This window comes from Globicephala melas, chromosome 13, assembly GCF_963455315.2.
Source record: "Globicephala melas chromosome 13, mGloMel1.2, whole genome shotgun sequence".
NCBI lineage: Eukaryota > Metazoa > Chordata > Mammalia > Artiodactyla > Delphinidae > Globicephala > Globicephala melas.
This window is the reverse complement of record NC_083326.1, coordinates 6,353,568-6,372,496: the sequence shown is the minus strand read 5'-3', so window position 1 is coordinate 6,372,496 and position 18,929 is coordinate 6,353,568. Positions and strand designations below refer to the sequence as shown.

The following is an 18,929-nucleotide window of genomic DNA, read 5'->3' as shown; positions in this document are numbered from 1 at the left end:
ACTTCCACATAAAATCGACATCAGATCAAATAATTATTGCCATGGTATCCAGTTTATGAAATTACAGGAAAAAATCCTTTAGATTGTCTAGTCTTTGTACCTGCACATGCCAGATTATTTTTAAAAATACACTTAATAGCTTTTTCCCCACTCAAAATAATTGTATTAGTTCAGTTTTAGTCTTGCTCATGCTAACCTTTACAGCCTGGGAGCTTCAAGTAAGCAGACGTGATGTAAGGAAAGGGGAAGTTCTTGCTTTCATTTTCATTTTCACACACGCACACTCTTTTGTAGATTTCTCATATTTCACCATACGCACTTCCCACACAAAAATGCTTTCTTAGGTTATGAAATACAAGGAAAAAACTCATGACAGGAAATTTATGGAGAAGCAAATGAAACGTGCCTTCATTGTTTCTGAAAAGTCAACGTTCAATTCGAATCATTTTCATATATGCAATATATCATTTTATCTGGCTTTTGAGATTCTGTCTTTCGTTTTGAGAAGTTTGACAGTGATGTGCCAAGATGAGTGAGTGTGTGCGTGTATTTTGCATTTATTTACTTTGGAGTTTACTGAGCTTGAATCTGTAAATTTATCTTTTAGTTTTATAGAAAAATTGAACAGAAAGTACAGAGCATTCCCATATACTTCCTCGCCTCACTCCGTTATCCCCTATTATTAACAGCATTAATGTGGTACATTTGTTACAATTGATGAACCAATACTGATATATTATTTTTAACTAAAGTCCACAGTTTACATTAAGGTTCATTTGTTGTGTTGTATAGTTCTATAGGTTTTGACAAATGTATAATGGCATGTATCTACCATTTTAGTATCATAAAGAGTAGTTTCACTGCCCTAAAATTTCCCTGTGCTCTACCCATTCATTTCTCCTTCCCTACCACCCCCAACCCCTGATAACCGCTGGTCTTTTTACTGTCTCCATAATTTTGCCATTTCTAGGTGTCAAATATTTGGACTCATACAGTGTGTAGCCTTTTCAGATTGGCTTCTTTCACCAGCAATATGCATTTAAGTTTCTTTCATGTCTTTTCATGACTTGATACCACATTTCTTTTTAGTGCTGAAGAATATTCCATTGTATGAGTGTACCACAGTTCATCCATTCACCTACTGAAGAACATCTTGGCTGCTTCCAAGTTTTAACAATTATGAATAAAGCCGCTATAAACATTTGTATACAGGTTTTTGTGTGGACCTAAGTTTTCAACTCACTGGGGTAAATACAAAGGAGTATGACTACTAGATCATATGAGTGGAGTATGGTTAGTTTTAGTTTTGGAAGCAACTGCCACATTGTCTTCCAGAGTGGCTGTACCATGTTGCATTCCCAGAAGCAGTGGGTGAGTTTCTTTTGGTCCACATCCTCACCAACGTTTTGTATTGTCAGTGTTTTTTGGATTTTAGCCATTCTAATAGTTGTGGGATAGTATCTCATTGTTAGTTTAATTTGCAGTTACCTAACAACATGATGTCAAACATCTTTTCATATGGCTATTTGCCATTTGTATAGTATCTTTGGTAAGGTGTCTGTTCACATTTTTTATGCATTTTTAACTGGGTTGTTTGTTTTCTTATTATTGAGTTTGAAGAGCTCTTTGTATATGTTAGATACCAGCCCTTTATCAGATAAGTGTTTTGCAAGTATTTTCTCCCAGTCCGTGGCTTGTCTTTTTGTGCTTTTAGTAATGTCTTTTGAAGAGCAGAAGTTTTCAATTTTAATAAAGTCCAAATTTTTCTTTCATGGATTGTGCTTTTAGTGTTGTATCTAAAAAGTTATCACCAAGCCAAACCAAAGGTCGTCTAGATTTTCTCCTTTGGTATCTTCTAGGAGTTTTATAGTCTTTGAATTTTTGATTTAAGTCTGTGTTCCAGTTTGAGCTAATTTTTATGAAAGGTGTAAGGTCTGTCTACTTTGTTGTTGTTGTTGTTTGCGTGTGGATGTCCAGTTGTTCCAGCACCAGTTATTGAAAAGACTATCCTTTCTCCTTTGAATTGCCTTTGTTCCTTTGTCAGACTTTGCCCATGTTTTTTGTTTTGTTTTGTTTTGTTTTGCCCAATCATCTTTTTCCTCTGTTCTTCAGATCAGGTAATGTCTATTTATCTCTTTCAAGGTCACTGAATCTTACTCCTTTCACTTCCATTCTGCTTTTACACTTCTTTTTTTCACACTTGCTTTTTCCCATTTGGTGTATATTTTATTTCAGATATTTTTCAGTTTTAGAATTTTCACTTTGGTTCTTTTTTTTAAGCTTTTTTTTTCTTTGTGGAGATGTCCTATCCTTTATTATGAACAAAGTTTTCTATACATCCTTGAGCATAGTTATGATAGACAGCTGCTTTAAAATCCTTGTCTGCTAATGCTAACATCTGGGTCATCTTGGGGTTGGTTGCTGTTGATTTTCTTTTATCTCAAGAATGAGTCACACAGGCATATGGCATTTTATTGCACTTTGCAAATACTGCGGTTTTTTTACCAATTGAAGGTTTGTGACAACCCTGCAGTTGAGCAAGTTTATTGGTGACATTTTTCCTACAACGTTTGCTCACTTTGTGTCCGTGTTACATTTTGGTGATTCTCGCAATGTTTCAAACCCTCCATCAGCAAAAAGATTACAACTCACTGAAGGCTCAGATGATGGTTAGTATTTATTAGCAATAAAGTCTTTTTTAAATTAAAGTATGCACATTTTTTTACACATAATGTTATTGCACACTTAACAGGCCACAGTAGAAGCGTAACTTTTATAGGCACTGGAAGACAAAAAAATTCGTGCGACTTGCTTAATTGCAGTCGTGTGGAACCAAACCTATAATATCTGAGATATGCCTGTATTTTCTTGTTTCTTCATAGGTGAATAAATTTTGGATTGTGTGGTGGACAGTGCAGGTGAACCATTGTAGGGACTGGATTCTGGTACTTTCCAAAAAGTACTGACTTACCGATTATTTAGTTAACTTTTTTTGCAGGCAGTTAATTTGGCTGAACTCAAACTGCACACTCTGTCTCCCCTGTAGAGGGCAGTAGCTCAGATCTAACTAATTCATTTAGGCTTAGCTGAAGTGGTTGTAGTTGTCCCCACAGGTTCATGATAAAGGATTCAGCCAGATATTTGGGCTCCCCACTGTAGCGCTTTTCTTTCACAGATCCCCCCCCTCAGTTTCCAGTATCTGTGATTGCCATAAATTCAGTTCTCTGATTCTTCAAGCCAGCAAGACTTTGAGTTTCTGAATTCTCGCCATTCTATTTAGCGTGGGCTGCTGGCCTTCAAGTTAGAGGTTGTAAATAACTTGGACACTCACCCCGTGTTATTCCCTTTTCCCATATCTACTCTACATCTGCCTACTTTTGTTCATTCTCCAAGGACTTGAGGAAGCCATTCTTATATATCGTCAGTGTCTACTGGAGAGTTGGTCAAATAGGAGCATACTAGGCGATGACCAGAGCAGGACTGTACCAAAATCAGGAAGAAGACAAGCAAAGGGGAAAGAAAAATGAAATAAAGCAACACCAGTGTAAAAATAGGCAGAGACTATTAATCAAGGAGGATTAGAGGATGTTTACAGGAAGGCATAGTGACCCAGAATAACCCATCTCAGAGGAAAACATTTGTAGTGCACCAAACCAATATTTATGGCATTTTGTAAGTATCTGAATATTTTATCTGTAAAGAACTGATTGGATCTGTTCTAAAGTATAGTTATATATGTTGCTCCTAACATTCTTTTAGACTTTAAATTTCTCAAAGTAGGAATGAAAGAAGAAGCTGGAATTTTTTTTAGGATAGATTTAGTTTGTTCCATGGAAAGAGATCTCTGACATAAACAGGAGAATTGTACCCAGATAACAATAGTGGTATAATGTTTGCATGGTCTCAATTACAGGTCAATATCTGGGTACAAACCCATTGTTAAAAGTCCCTCAGTTTCTTGGCAAGATGTGGAAATGTGTGCTCAGATTGTCTTTGGGAAAATGTAGTTAGTGTATACGAAGCATCAAGCATGAAGTCCATCATACAGGAAGTGCCCTTGTATGTTAACTGTAATATTTACCTTGCAGAGTTGTTGGGAAGATTAGATACTATATGACAAGTGATGAGATGTCTAGTACTCAGTAGGTGCCTAATAAATGTTAGTGTGATGAAGCTGCTGTAACCGATGTTGTTCCCCAGTATGCAGGCTTTGCATTTCACAACTCTAGTGGGTGCCACTCATATCATAGTCATTGTAGATTTGTTAACCATATATATATATATATATATATATATATATATATATATATATAGGCAGGTGGCAGTAGAGTGCCTTGGGAAGGGACAATTTGTATTTATCTGTACAGGGACACCAATCGAACCAATAGTGATACTGCAAATTTGTAGTCTTTGCAATAATAGATGTATAGATAATTCCTCTCTATCCTTTGTGGTTAGGTCAGATGTAGGAAACTTTGTTACATTCTAACTGACACGTTATAATAGGATATTAGCAAATGAGAGTGTCTTTAGGGAAAAACAACCAGAATTAATGTTAAATAAAGAACTGTTGAAAGAACGCTTTTTGTGTATTTGGGAAAAGAGTCATTAAGTCTGGGGAATTTTACAGGTTAGCTGACTCCAGATACTGGAGGGGCTACCCATGATAAAGGTCATCTGTTTTATCTGTTATGCTCATTTTATTCTAAGAGTAAAAGATAATAGTTCACATTATTTGAAATTTGTAATTTGAGTCATCCTCTGACTCTAGAAGCAGTGACATATGTAATACAAATTCAAAGCAGTGTATGTTCTAGAAGCTATATAATCTGTCTGAGTTTGGAATGCATTTGGATAGAACTACGATTGGTAGATGGAACACTTGGTAAGCCAAGCCCAGCTCAGTACGAGAAAAAAAATCGTTAGGTTATGTTGCCTGTTCACGGGCACACTGCTTCACACAATGGAGCATGCCTTCTTACTGAAAGTTCTTTAGCAGAAGTTAGAGAGGACCTCTTGTCAGGAATATTCTAGAGGATGTTCTTATAGGATGAGTGGTTGGCCTCAAACAACCTTAAGGTACCTTCTAGTGGGAGATTCTTTGATTCTATGACTAGGCAATATACTCCAGCAAATAGAAGAAGCCTTTCGTTTTAAACAAATGTTTCTAGCATTGCAAATCATCAGATTATAAGAATGTCATCTAGCCAAAATGGATTTACATCGTAGCCTGCAGTGCAGTTCTTGGTACCAGCATGTAGGTGTTGATCAAAATGATAACTTTTAGTACTGCTTCTGTGAGGGTGACCCATTCTATGTATTATTATGTGACAAAGATTTTTAGTTGTTTAATTGAAAATTGTACTTGACAATAAGGTTCACAATGAAATTATTTAAAGCATGTTAGGGACACTGACTAACCTGTAGTTGCTCATAAATCTCTCCTCTTTGCAATAGGTGTGTTCATCGTTGCTGCTAAGCGGACACCCTTTGGGGCTTATGGAGGTCTTCTGAAAGACTTCACAGCTACTGACTTGGCTGAATCTGCTGCCAGGGCTGCCTTGTCTGCTGGCAAAGTCTCGCCTGAAACTATCGACAGTGTCGTTGTAGGCAACGTCATACAGGTTAGTAGGGCTGAAGGGACATTTCATTCCTATTGCTTTCTTTTATCAGTTTCTAAAAATAATTCCTTTAACGTGTTGTAATGGTGTACTAGTTAATAATAGTTGAAGGTATTCATAATTTGAGGAGTCCTCTGACTCCAGAAGCAATGGCATATATAATTCAAAAGGATGTATATAATTCAAAAGAACATATATTCAAAAACTATATATCTATCTGGGATCTGTCTGGGACTTGGGATACATTTTATTGCTTCTTAAATAGCAAATTAATCTCCTTGACTTATTTGAAGTAAATTGGTTCTCTCTGTGTGCCACTAAGGAGGGTAGCAAACCCAAGCAATGCAACACATCTCCCATCATTTCTTACACACAGTAGGAGCTTGGTCAGTGTTTTGTGGGAAATGAGAAGCTCCTTTACCCTCTACCTTGCTATGTATGGTGTACAAAATAGATGATTCATTTGCAGTAATTGAAAGCTGAATATTCCTTCAAAGTGTGGCCATGAAGTGGGGACTGTCTTACTCTTCCCAGACCTCATTGGTGGGACGGAGGCTCTACACTGAGTGCATTGCCACTGACAGTACTGAGGCCCTAATCACTGTTCTCCTGACTCGTTAAGGTGGTTCCAGACTGAGAAGGGTGTGAGGCAGGCTGAGAAGACTTGAGGCTACTGCCACCTCCTGTGCTGAGCGCTTTCAGCTCTTAGAGCTGGGATAAGGCTCAGAAAAAGGTGCACAGTTGTCCCTTGTGAATAATGCTGCTTTGAACATCAAGTACAAGTTTTTGTGTGGACATAGGTTTTTATTTCCCTTGGGTGTATACCTATGAGTGTAATTGCTAGGCTATATGGTATCTCTACATTTAATTGTTTCAGAAACTTTCAGACTGTTTTCCAAAGCAGCTGAAACATTTTACATTCATACCTACAGTGTATGAAGGTTCCATTTTTGCCACATCCTTGTCAACACTTGTTATATTGTGTGTCTTTTTATTATAGCCATTCTAGTGAATATGAAGTAGTATCTCATTGTGGTTTTAATTTGCCTTTCCCTGATGACTGATGATGTGAACAACTTTTCATTAGCTTGTTGCCATTGCCGTATCTTCTTGGAGAGTGTCTAATTCATATCCTTTTCTCATTTTTTAATTGGGTTATTTGTCTTTTTATTATTGAGTCATAAGTGTTCTTTATATATCCTAGATATGAGTCCCTTAACAGATACATGATTTGTAAATATTTTTCTATACTTTGCTATCTTTTCATTTCTTAATAGTATCTTTTGGAGTATGAAAATTTTTAATTTTGATGAAGCCCAATTTCAGTTGTTGTTGCTCAGGCTTTTGGTGTCATTATCTAAGAATCCATTTCCATATCTAAGGTCATGAAGACTTATCCCTATGTTTTCTTCTAAGTTTTATAGTTTTAGCTCTTACATTTAGGGCTTTGATTTATTTTGATTTAATTTTTATATATATTTTGAGGTACAGGTCCAAATTCATTCTTCTGCATGTGGCTATCCAGTTGTTCTAGCACTATTTGTTGAAAAGACTATTCTTTCTCCCATTGGATGGTCTTGGCACTGTTATGGAAAATCAGTTGACCATAGACACATGATTTTATTTTTGGACTCCCAGTTCTCTTCCACTGATCTATATGTCTGTCCTTTTTATGTCAGTTCCACACTGTCTTGATCATCATTGCTTCTTTGTAAGTTTTGAAATCAAGAAATGTGAGTCCTCCTACTTAGTTATTCATTTCAAAGTTGTTTTGGCTATTCTGGGTCTCCTGCAGTTTGATAATTTTAGAATCTGTTTACCCATTTCTACAAATAAGTCAGCTAAGATTCTGATAGAGATTGTTTTGAATCTGTAGGTCAATTGAAGGAATATTGCCATGAACATGGCATGTTTTTTCACTTGTATAAATCCTCTTTAATTTTTCAACAATGTCTTAGAGTTGTCAGAATATGTTTTGCACTTCTTTTGTTAAATTTATTCTTAAGTATTTTATTCTTTTAGATGCTATTGTGAATGGAATTGTTTTCTTATTTCATTTTCTGATTGTTCATTGCAAGTGTATAGAAATGCAGCTGATTTTTCAAAAAAAGAAATGCAATTGATTTCTATATATTAATTTTATATCCTGAAACCTTGAACTCATTTATTACTTCTAATCGTTTTCTAGTTGATTACTTAGGATTTTTTATATATAACATTATGTCATCTGAGAGTAGAAATAGTTATGTTTCTTTCTTTCCAATCTGGATTTCTTTTATTTATGTATTTATTTTTCTTACCTAATTGCTCTGTCTAGAACCTCTGATGTTGAATGAAAGAGACAAAACATGGATATCCCTGTCTTGTTCCTGATATTGTGGGGAAAGCATCCAGTCTTTCACCATTAAGTATGATTATATGGGTTTTTCTAGATGCCCTTTATCAGGTTGAGGAAGTTCTCTTCTTTTCCTAGGTTATTGAATGTTTTTATCATGAAAAGGTGTTGGATTTTGTCAAGTGCTTTTTCTATGTCAATTGAGATGATCGTATGAGTTTTGTTTTTTATTCTGTTGATACAACGTGATATATTAATTGACTTTCAGGTGATGAAACAACCTTACATTTCTGGATGACCCTTACACTGGTCATGGCATATAATTCTTTTTGCACATTGCTGAATTCTGTTTGCTAGTACTTTGTTGGAGATTTTTATATCCATATTCATAAGAGATATTAATCTGTACTTTTTTGTGATGTCTTTATCTGGTTTTGATATCAGGATAATTCTGGCTTCATGATGAGTTGGGAAGTGATCCTTTTCTATTTTTTAGGAAGAGTTTGTGAATAATTGGTATTAATGCTTCTTTAAATGTTTGGTAGAATTCAGTAATGAAGCCAGTCTGGGCTTTTTTGGTGAGTAGTGTTTTGATTACTAATTAATTCAGTCTTCACTTGTTATAGGTCTATTCATATTGTCTATTTTTCTTTGAGTTGGGTTTGGTAGTTTGTGTCTTTCTAGGCACTTGTCCTCTTTACCTAAATTATCTAATTTATTGGCACACAACTGTTCATGGTAGTCAATTCTCGTTATTCACAGTAGTTATGTTTTATATAGTTGCCGTGTACACCGAATTAGCAACTATTGAACCACTGCTCCCAGGGGAAACGACAGGGTGAGGTTCCTGTGAGCCTCCGGTCACAACATTTTTGTTAACTGATCAGTACATAACCTTGTTTTATATATGTTTCTATTTAAGGACACCGTATTTAATATATATTGTTGATTCATTAGCATTAAACTCACAGCCAACAGCACTATCACTCATGCCTGAATGAAGTTTATCTAACAGATATTTTCTCTGTGAGGCACGTCACTGCCTTCTTGCACTTAGGGGTACTGGAGAGCAAGGACTTCAGCATTATATACTTGGGGGCCATTTTAAACAGTAAAATCACCCACAAGAAGCACAAAAATGCATAAAACTAAATAGACTGCAGGAAGATCACTATTTCTAGGATGAGAGCTGAAGCAAGAAGGCAGAGTGTCCCCTTGTTCATCCTTAGCTAGGAACGTGCATATCAGGCAGCTAAAATTTTTCTCCACTCTGCACATGTCTGCAAATGACCACAAAAGTGCTGCAAGTATTGATTTTGGGGATTACAAATAAATTTTAGCAAGTAGGTGAATTTGCAAGTATATAATCTACACATAATAAGAATCGACTATACTTTGAACTTATATATTTATGTCCTGCCTATTTTGAGAGGTGTTAAGGTTCTTGGTGTTAAAGGCACTAATGTACCTTTATTGTAGAGAGAGCTAAAGCAAATTTGATAAAACGTAAAGAATTGGTCCATCAAGGTAACTTTAGGGTGTTCATTGTACTATTCTTGTAACTTTACATTTTATCAAATTTGCTTTAGCTTTCTCTACAATAGAAGCTGTTGTTATTGTTAAAAAGAAAAAAAAGTTGTTTCATCCCTTCTTACTCAAAGTGTGTGGTCCTTGGACCAGCAACATTGGCCTCACCAGGGCAGTGGTTAGAAATGCAGAATCTCAGGTAGTCCTAGACCTATTTACTGAGAACCTACATTTTAACAAGATGCCCCAGTATGCATTTTAAAGTTTGGGAAGCAGTAGTCTAGTCCCACCTCTTATTCTCCTGACCATTGTTCATCTTTCCCCTTCCTAGGTCAGCCAGCCTCAGCCTTGGTTACACATTACAATCACCTGGGTGCTATTAAAAGTAACTACTGATGCCTGTGGCCACCTCCAGCCTTTCTGGTTTAATTGGTTTGGTTAGGAGCTTGAGCATCACTATGTTAATAAAGCTTCCTCGGTTATTCCACTGTGCAGCCAAGGTTGAGAACCATAGCCTCTAATGCTTCCTCTGTTAAAGAACATACTACTTCGAGATAGCGTATTCCATTTTTAAACAGTTCTAATTGTTATGAAATTCTGTGTTCTACTGAGATTTTAATATAAGGATTTCTCATACTTTGTTTAAAATCGAGTTGGCCGAATTACAGTTTTTATTCAAATCATTAACACGTATTATATAAAATATGCTGTACCTGTATGCATTGTGTCCTACCTTAGAGCCATATAATTTATAATTTTTGAAAAATTGTAAACATTTTACTATATTGTGTCCTTCTTCTTAATTCCTAGATATATAGAGGAAATTCTTTTTCTTTCCCTCTGTTCCAGACTTCTTCAGATGCTATATACTTGGCAAGACATGTTGGTTTGCGTGTGGGAATCCCAAAAGAGACCCCAGCTGTCACTGTTAATAGGCTCTGTGGCTCCGGTTTCCAGTCCATTGTGAATGGATGTCAGGTATAGGTAACATTTAATTCTCTGAAAATATTAATAGTTATTAGAGGAAATGCCTCACTTCAATATAACACTGTAGGTCTTTAATTTTATAGTACTTATTAGGAGAGGTCAATATTTAATTTTTCTTGGAAAAATATTCATAGAAAATAGTTTCTTGAAAGCTAGTAATGAACCTTGAAAACATATGCTAAATGGAATAAGCCAGTCACAAAAGGACAAATACTGTATGAGTCCACTTATATGAGTGGACCACTTATATGAGTGACCACTCAAGTGGTCAGATTCATAGAGACAGAAAGTAGAATGGGGATTGTTGGGGCTGGTGGGGAAGAGAGAATGGGGAGTTAGTGTTTAGTGGGTATGGGGTTTCAGTTTGGAAATTGAAAAAGACTTCTGGAGATGGATGGTGGTTGGTTGCATAACAGTGTGAATGTACTTAATGACCTGTATATTTTAAATTGGTTAGAATGGTAAATTTTATGTTATGTGTATTTTATCACAATTTTTAAAAAGCTAGTCATGACTGTCATTCTTATTGAGTGCTTCCTATGTGCCAGACACTGTGCACATAGATTTACATTCAATATCTCATTTAATCTTCACAATTGTCCTATGAGGCAAGAACTATTATTCCCATTTTACAGGCAAGGAAACTGATTATTAAAGGCATTAAGGTTACTAAGTTATAGAGGAAGAATCTGAACCCAGGTCTGTGAGAGTGCCGGGCAAGGTAGTTTGAAACATTGAATAAAGACTCTAAGATGAGGAAGGGAGCTGGAGAATTTAGAGGATGATAAGAAATGTATTTTATTACAAAGGAACTGAATGATACTGTTGGTAGAAGTACAAACTAGCATAATCTCTTCAAGGGATAGTTGGGCAAATACATTTGTTCCCTTGAGCATAAGGAAAAGGGATATAGTAAAATCTAAGTTGTCAACGTCTTCATGTTATTACAAAATAAAAGATAAAACTTTGTAATGAATAAATCACTTTCAGGTTAATTTATTTCTGTAACAATATATCAGGTAGTGACCCTGATTTTCCTAGCAATCATTTTAAACATCAGGCTCTTGGAGGATTTTTTGGTTTTCTTTTTTCCCTCCAGATTTAAAGTGATTTATTTTCTAATAATAAAAACATAACATGTTCATTATGGGGATTTTAGAAAAATAGAGAAGAAAAAAAATAAAAGTACCCTAAATTCCTACCTCTAGAGAAGGTCACTGTGTGAATTTTAGATATATATTTAAATAAATAATTGGGTACTTAGATTACATAATTTTTTACTTCATATCTCAACTTTTTTCTAATTCTTTCTTCCTCAGTCATTCCTGATGACTTTTGGAAGACTCCTTAGACCCGGTCTTTTTCCTTTTGGCTTAGGGATGAGCAAACTACAGCCCATTGGCAAATCTTGCCTGCTGCTTGTTCTTCTACAGCCTACAAGTTAAGAATATTTTTTACATTTTTAAATAGTTAAAAAATTAAGTGAAGAATAGTATTTTATGACACATGAAAATTATATGAAATTTAAATGCAAATGTCCATAAATGAAGTTTTATCGGAACACACTTACACTCATTTTATAACTGTGTTATCAGAGTTTTTCTGTTAGGTTACAAGATTCATAAACCTCTCTTGTTTCTAGAACCTCTCTCAGGTTAAGCTTTGAGGAAGAGAATCAGTAGCCATATTAGTTTGCCATTTAATTTAAAATTGTACATTTATCTTTAACTTGCAAAAACTTGGTTAATTATTGGTACTGAAAAAGTCCTTGTTTTTTTTTAATTTTTGTTATAGGCATTTTTAATGTCTACGTAAAACCTCAGAGCTATAAAATTGTTAATTATGCTTATTGTTGAAATAACATTGAGGTAAATATTTTGATAGTGTACCCATGTAACAAGGGGTTTATAATATTTTAATTGCATAGATTTTAGTAATCAGAAATTTCACTGGACATTTGATACAGAATTGAAGGACAACTTGGCTCATTTACTAATCAATTTTGTTCATTTATACGGGGCAAAATCAACTTATTTTCTTGTTTCTTTTTATTACTGGACAGTCATTCCTCAAATTTCAATAAGCTTCAATTTCATTTCCTGAATTTAGCCTCTGGGGTGCTGCATGGCTGTTGTAAAAATAACAGCAATTACATGTACAACCAGTGCAATGAAATATCCAGGAGCATGTTGAGTGTAACTGCAGACAAGTGATTGATAAGCTGCAAAGTGTAACGTGCTATTTTTCGTGTAAATGTACAAAAACTAGTTATATGAGTTCACCTTTGATTTTCTTTGAGAACTTATACAGAACATTCCTAAAACATACATTTACAAACTTTACAATATGTTAAATAATTTATGGTTCAGGTTCATCTGTATACTGCTTTTTTTTTTTTTTTTTTTTTTTAAATTATAACCATAGACAGCCGGGTACACAAAAGCTACAGATCACCACAACGAGCTGCATGCAAATCTTGAATTCTTAGAGGATTTTTTTTAAAGATTAAACTTTCTTTTTAACCCATTATATAATAAAGAGAACAAACTGACTAGGATAGATGACTCCATAAATCTCTCTAATTATTTCACACTAAAAATAAAATTTGAATCTACTTTATTAACAAAAAAACAAAGGTCCATGCAGAATCCTCAACTATAGTGTGTATTATCACACCACAATGTTAAATGGAGCTATTTTCACTGCACAACTTTTGGCAGCTAAAGCTGTATATGTTATCCCACACGGATGATAGAAGGAGGCCAATCTTAACATATGCAAAGGAAATTCACAGCCTCAATAATATTCACTGTGATAGTTAATAACTGAAATTTCAAAACATTTTCTATTTTTTCTAATCTGAATCATCATGAATCAGGTTCCAATTTTTTCTCTTTTAGTCCTTAGAGAAAATAAATATTAGCTGGACCCTGGTGAAAACTCATTCTTTAACTCGGTCTGGAAAATAACATCTTGATCTTGATGAAAATGAACTAGGTCTAAATATACAGTTGGGGATTTCCTCAACTACTTTTCATTTTGTCAATGTCTTTTTAAATTGTGGAAGTCAAATATAGACTTTGTTCTGAGCCATATGACTTGGAATTTTGTTCAGATGGAATCAAATTTGAATTAGGAACAAATTAATCTAATCTACTTTTATTACAGGTATAGGCATACTACATACACAAGCTTCCATCATTGTCAAATATAGTAACATAATGCTATGGATGATAACTAGGCTTGTCCTATTCTGAATCCATATAAATGAATGGTCTGCTTGTTTTGATATAACAAAATGTGGAAAATGTCTTAAAAATCGCATTTTCAAAAATAGATAGGAATATAAATCTAATTAATGTAATATATATTATAGCGGAGTAGGAGAGAATCAAGATGATTAAATGTTTCTGTAACCTCAAGGTAAGATTTTACTCCTCTGCCTAACACTACTAAATTCTTCCCTTTAAAACACAGGAATATTGTTATTACTAAATTTTCTAAGGGACTAGGCTAAATGCAGTTTCATCATTAATGTTATATTCATATTAAAGTATGACTCTAAGAAGAATATTGCTCTGACTTCTTTTAATACTATTGTTCCTGAGCCCTTAAGTCTTAAATTTCTGGTGGTTTCTTCAAGGCACTTAGATTTTATACACTGTCTTACTAAATATTGGGAAACAACAACACTAATAATGATTATTACTCTTGAATCCTTTGTGGTTGGAAAGAAAATTTGTGTGAAATTGACTTTGAACAACTTTCCACCAAGGAAATCATGTTTTTAGGCTTTTGTTGCTATCAATTTTACCCTTTCTTTAGCGTACTTAGCTCATATGTTTTGCTTTTTCACCAAGCTTATAGCAAAGATGAATTGCTTGGCCAATTATCATCTATGTGATTGCAGGACTGGTAAGACAAGAGAGGGAAAAAGTATATAAGAAAAGAGATTGGCATAATAGAGAATGAAAGTGGTGCTTATATATTGATAACTATATCCCTCCTTAAATGAGGTTGACATTATTACAGATCAGACAGAGTTTTCCTTTGCTACTGTCTATATTTTATCACAGCTATAAATTTTGAGACCTTACGTGATTTTCATTACTACAATGGGACAAAATATTTTATATTCACATTCTTCGGTTGGAGTCCATTTTGCTTTATAAAATGGGTGTATTCAAGATAGTAATTTATTTATTTATTTAAACCTCTTTATTGGAGTATAATTGCTTTACAATGGTGTGTTAGTTTCTGCTTCATAACAAAGTGAATCAGTTATACATATACATATGTTACCATATCTCTTCCCCCTTGCGTCTCCCTCCCTCCCACCCCTCTAGATGGTCACAAAGCACCGAGCTGATATCCCTGTGCTATGGGGCTGCTTCCCACTAGCTATCTATTTTAAGTTTGGTAGTGTATATATGTCCATGCCACTCTCTCACTTTGTCACAGCTTACCCTTCCCCCTCCCCATATCCTCAAGTCCATTCTCTAGTAGGTCTGTGTCTTTATTCCTGTCTTGCCCCTAGGTTCTTCATGACCTTCCTTTTTTTTTTTTTCTTAGATTCCATATATATGTGTTAGAACACGGTATTTGTTTTTCTCTTACTGACTTCACTCTGTATGACAGACTCTAGGTCCATCCACCTCACTACAAATAACTCAATTTCATTTCTTTTTATGGCTAATATTCCATTGTATATATGTGCCACATCTTCTTTATCCATTCATCTGTTGATGGACACTTAGGTTGCTTTCATGTCCTGGCTACTGTAAATAGAGCTGCAATGAATATTTTGGTACATGACTCTTTTTGAATTATGGTTTTCTCAGGGTATATTCCCAGTAGTGCGATTGCTGAGTCGTGTGGTAGTTCTATTTTTAGTTTTTTAAGGAACCTCCATACTGTTCTCCATAGTGGCTGTATCCATTTACATTCCCACCAACAGTGCAAGAGTGTTCCCTTTTCTCCACACCCTCTCGAGCATTTACTGTTTCTAGATTTTTTGATGATGGCCATTCTGACCAGTGTGAAATGATATCTCATTGTAGTTTTGATTTGCATTTCCTAATGATTAATGATGTTGAGCATTCGTTCATGTGTTTGTTGACAATCTGTATATCTTCTTTGGAGAAATGTCTATTTAGGTCTTCAGCCCATTTTTGGATTGAGTTGTTTGTTTTTTTGATATTGAGCTGCATGAGCTGCTTGTAAATTTTGGAGATTAATCCTTTGTCAGTTGCTTCATTTGCAAATATTTTCTTCCATTGTGACGGTTGTCTTTTGGTCTTGTTTATGGTTTCCTTTGCTGTGCAAAAGCTTTGAAGTGTCATTAGGTCCCATTTGTTTATTTTTGTTTTTATTTCCATTTCTCTAGGAGGTGGGTCAGAAAGGATCTTGCTGTGATGTATGTCATAGAGTGTTCTGCCTATGTTTTCCTCTAAGAGTTTGATAGTGTCTGGCCTTACATTTAGGTCTTTAATCCACTTTGAGTTTATTTTTGTGTATGATGTTAGGGAGTGTTCTAATTTCATACTTTTACATGTACCTGTCCAGTTTTCCCAGCACCACTTATTGAAGAGGCTGTTTTTTCTCCACTGTATATTCTTGTCTCCTTTATCAAAGATAAGGTGACCATATGTGTATGGCTTTATCTCTGGGCTTTCTATCCTGTTCCATTGATCTATATTTCTGTTTTTGTGCCAGTACCGTACTGTCTTGATTACTATAGCTTTGTAGTATAGTCTGAAGTCAGGGAGCCTGATTCCTCCAGCTCCATTTTTCATTCTCAAGAGTGCTTTGGCTATTCGGGGTCTTTTGTGTTTCCATACAAATTCTGAAATTTTGTGTTCCAGTTCTGTGAAAAATGCCAGTGGTAGTTTGATAGGGATTGCACTGAATCTGTAGATTGCTTTGGGTAGTATAGTCATTTTCACAATGTTGATTCTTCCAATCCAAGAACATGGTATATCTCTCCATCTATTTGTATCATCTTTAATTTCTTTCATCAGTGTCTTATAATTTTCTGCATACAGGTCTTTTGTCTCCTTAGGTAGGTTTATTCCTAGATATTTTATTCTTTTTGTTGCAGTGGTAAATGGGAGTGTTTTCTTAATTTCACTTTCAGATTTTTCATCATTAGTGTATAGGAATGCAAGAGATTTTTGTGCATTAATTTTGTATCCTGCCACTTTACCAAATTCATTGATTAGCTCTAGTAGTTTTCTGGTAGCATCTTTAGGATTCTCTATATATAGTATCATGTCATCTGCAAACAGTGACAGCTTTACTTCTTCTTTTCCAATTTGGATTCCTTTTATTTCTTTTTCTTCTCTGATTGCTGTGGCTAAAACTTCCCAAACTATGTTGAATTACAGTGGTGAGAGTGGGCAACCTTGTCTTGTTCCTGATCTTAGTGGGAATGGTTTCAGTTTTTCACCATTGAGGACGATGTTCGCTGTGGGTTTGTCATATATGGCCTTTATTATGTTGAGGAAAGTTCCCTCTGCCTACTTTCTGCATGGTTTTTATCATAAATCAGTGTTGAATTTTGTCAAAAGCTTTCTCTGCATCGATTGAGATGATCATATGGTTTTTGCCTTCAGTTTGTTAATATGGTGTATCACATTGATTGATTTGCATATATTGAAGAATCTTGCATTCCTGGGATAAACCCTACTTGATCATGGTGTATGATCCTTTTAATGTGCTGTTGGATTCTGTTTGCTAGTATTTTGTTCAGGATTTTTGCATCTATGTTCATCAGTGATATTGGCCTGTAGTTTTCTCTCTTTGTGATATCTTTATCTGGGTTTGGTATCAGGGTGATGGTGGCCTCATAGAATGAGTTTGGGAGTGTTCCTCCCTCTGCTATATTTTGGAAGAGTTTGAGAAGGATAGGGGTTAGCTCTTCTCTAAATGTTTTTTTTTTTTTTTTGCGGTACGCGGGCCTCTCACTGTTGTGGCCTCTCCCGTTGTGGAGCACAGGCTCCGGACATGCAGGCCCAGCGGCCACGGCTCACGGGCCCAGCCCCTTCACAGCATGTGGGATCTTCCCGGACCGGGGCACGAACCCGCGTCCCCTGCATCGGCAGGCGGACTCCCAACCACTGCGCCACCAGGGAAGCCCTTCTCTAAATGTTTGATAGAATTCGCCTGTGAAGCCATCTGATCCTGGGCTTTTGTTTGTTGGAAGATTTTTAATCACAGTTTCAATTTCAGTGCTTGTGATTGGTCTGTTCATATTTTCTATTTCTTCCTGGTTCAGTTTCGGGAGGTTGTGCATTTCTAAGAATGTGTCCATTTCTTCCAGGTTGTCCATTTAAGTGACATACAGTAGTTGCTTGTAGCAGTCTCTCATGATCTTTTGTATTTCTGCAGTGTCAGTTGTTACTTCTCCTTTTTCATTTCTAATTTTGTTGATCTGAGTCCTCTCCCATTTTTTCTTGATGAGTCTGGCTAATGGTTTATCAATTTTGTTTATCTTATCAAAGAACCAGCTTTTAGTTTTATTGATCTTTGCTATTGTTTCCTTCATGTCTTTTTCATTAATTTCTGATCTGATCTTTATGATTTCTTTCCTTCTTTGGTTTGAGGAACAAAAAACTTTGGGTTCTTCTTTGTTCTGCTTTCTCTAATTGCTTTAGGTGTAAGGTTAGGTTGTTTATTTGAAACTCTCCTTGTTTCTTTTTTTTTTTTTTTGCGGTACGCAGGCCTCTCACTGTTGTGGCCTCTGCCGTTGTGGAGCACAGGCTCCGGACGCGCAGGCCCAGTGACCATGGCTCATGGGCCCAGCCGCTCTGTAGCATGTGGGATCTTCCTGGACCGGGCCACGAACCCGTGTCCCCTACATCGGCAGGTGGACTCTCAATCACTGCGCCACCAGGGAAGCCCTCTCCTTGTTTCTTGAGGTAGGATTGTATTGCTATAAACTTCCCTCTTAGAACTGCTTTTGCTGCATCCCATAGGTTTTGGGTCATCATGTTTTCATTGTCATTTGTTTCTAGGTATTTTTTGATTTCCCCTTTGATTTCTTCAGTGATATCTTGGTTATTTAGTAGTGTATTGTTTAGCCTCCATGTGTTTGTATTTTTTACAGTTTTTTTCCTGTAGTTGGTATCTAGTATAGCATTGTGGTCGGAAAAGATACTTGAGACTATTTCAGTTTTCTTAAATTTACTGAGGATTAATTTGTGACCCAAGATATGATCTATCCTGGAGAATGTTCCATGAGCACTTGAGAAGAAAGTGTATTCTGTTGATTTTGGAAGGAATGTCCTAAGTATCAATTAAGTCCATCTGGTCTAATGTGTCATTTAAAGCTTGTGTTTCCTTATTTATTTTCATTTTGGATGATTGGTGAAAGTGGGGTGTTAAAGTCCCCTACTATTTTTGTGTTACTGTTGATTTCCCATTTTATGGTTGTTAGCATTTGCCTTGAGATGCTCCAA

At 35.6% G+C, this 18,929-nt stretch overlaps 1 protein-coding gene across 1 annotated transcript in view; it reads left to right on the top strand.

The window, feature by feature from the left end:
• Nucleotides 1-18,929, top strand: part of ACAA2 (acetyl-CoA acyltransferase 2) — a 45,474-nt gene that overhangs the window by 2,601 nt on the left and 23,944 nt on the right. Inside the window, exons 2-3 of the mRNA XM_030867910.2 lie at nt 5,458-5,624; nt 10,333-10,461. Coding sequence (XP_030723770.1) covers nt 5,458-5,624; nt 10,333-10,461 — 296 coding nt within the window. The remainder of the gene's footprint in view (nt 1-5,457; nt 5,625-10,332; nt 10,462-18,929) is intronic.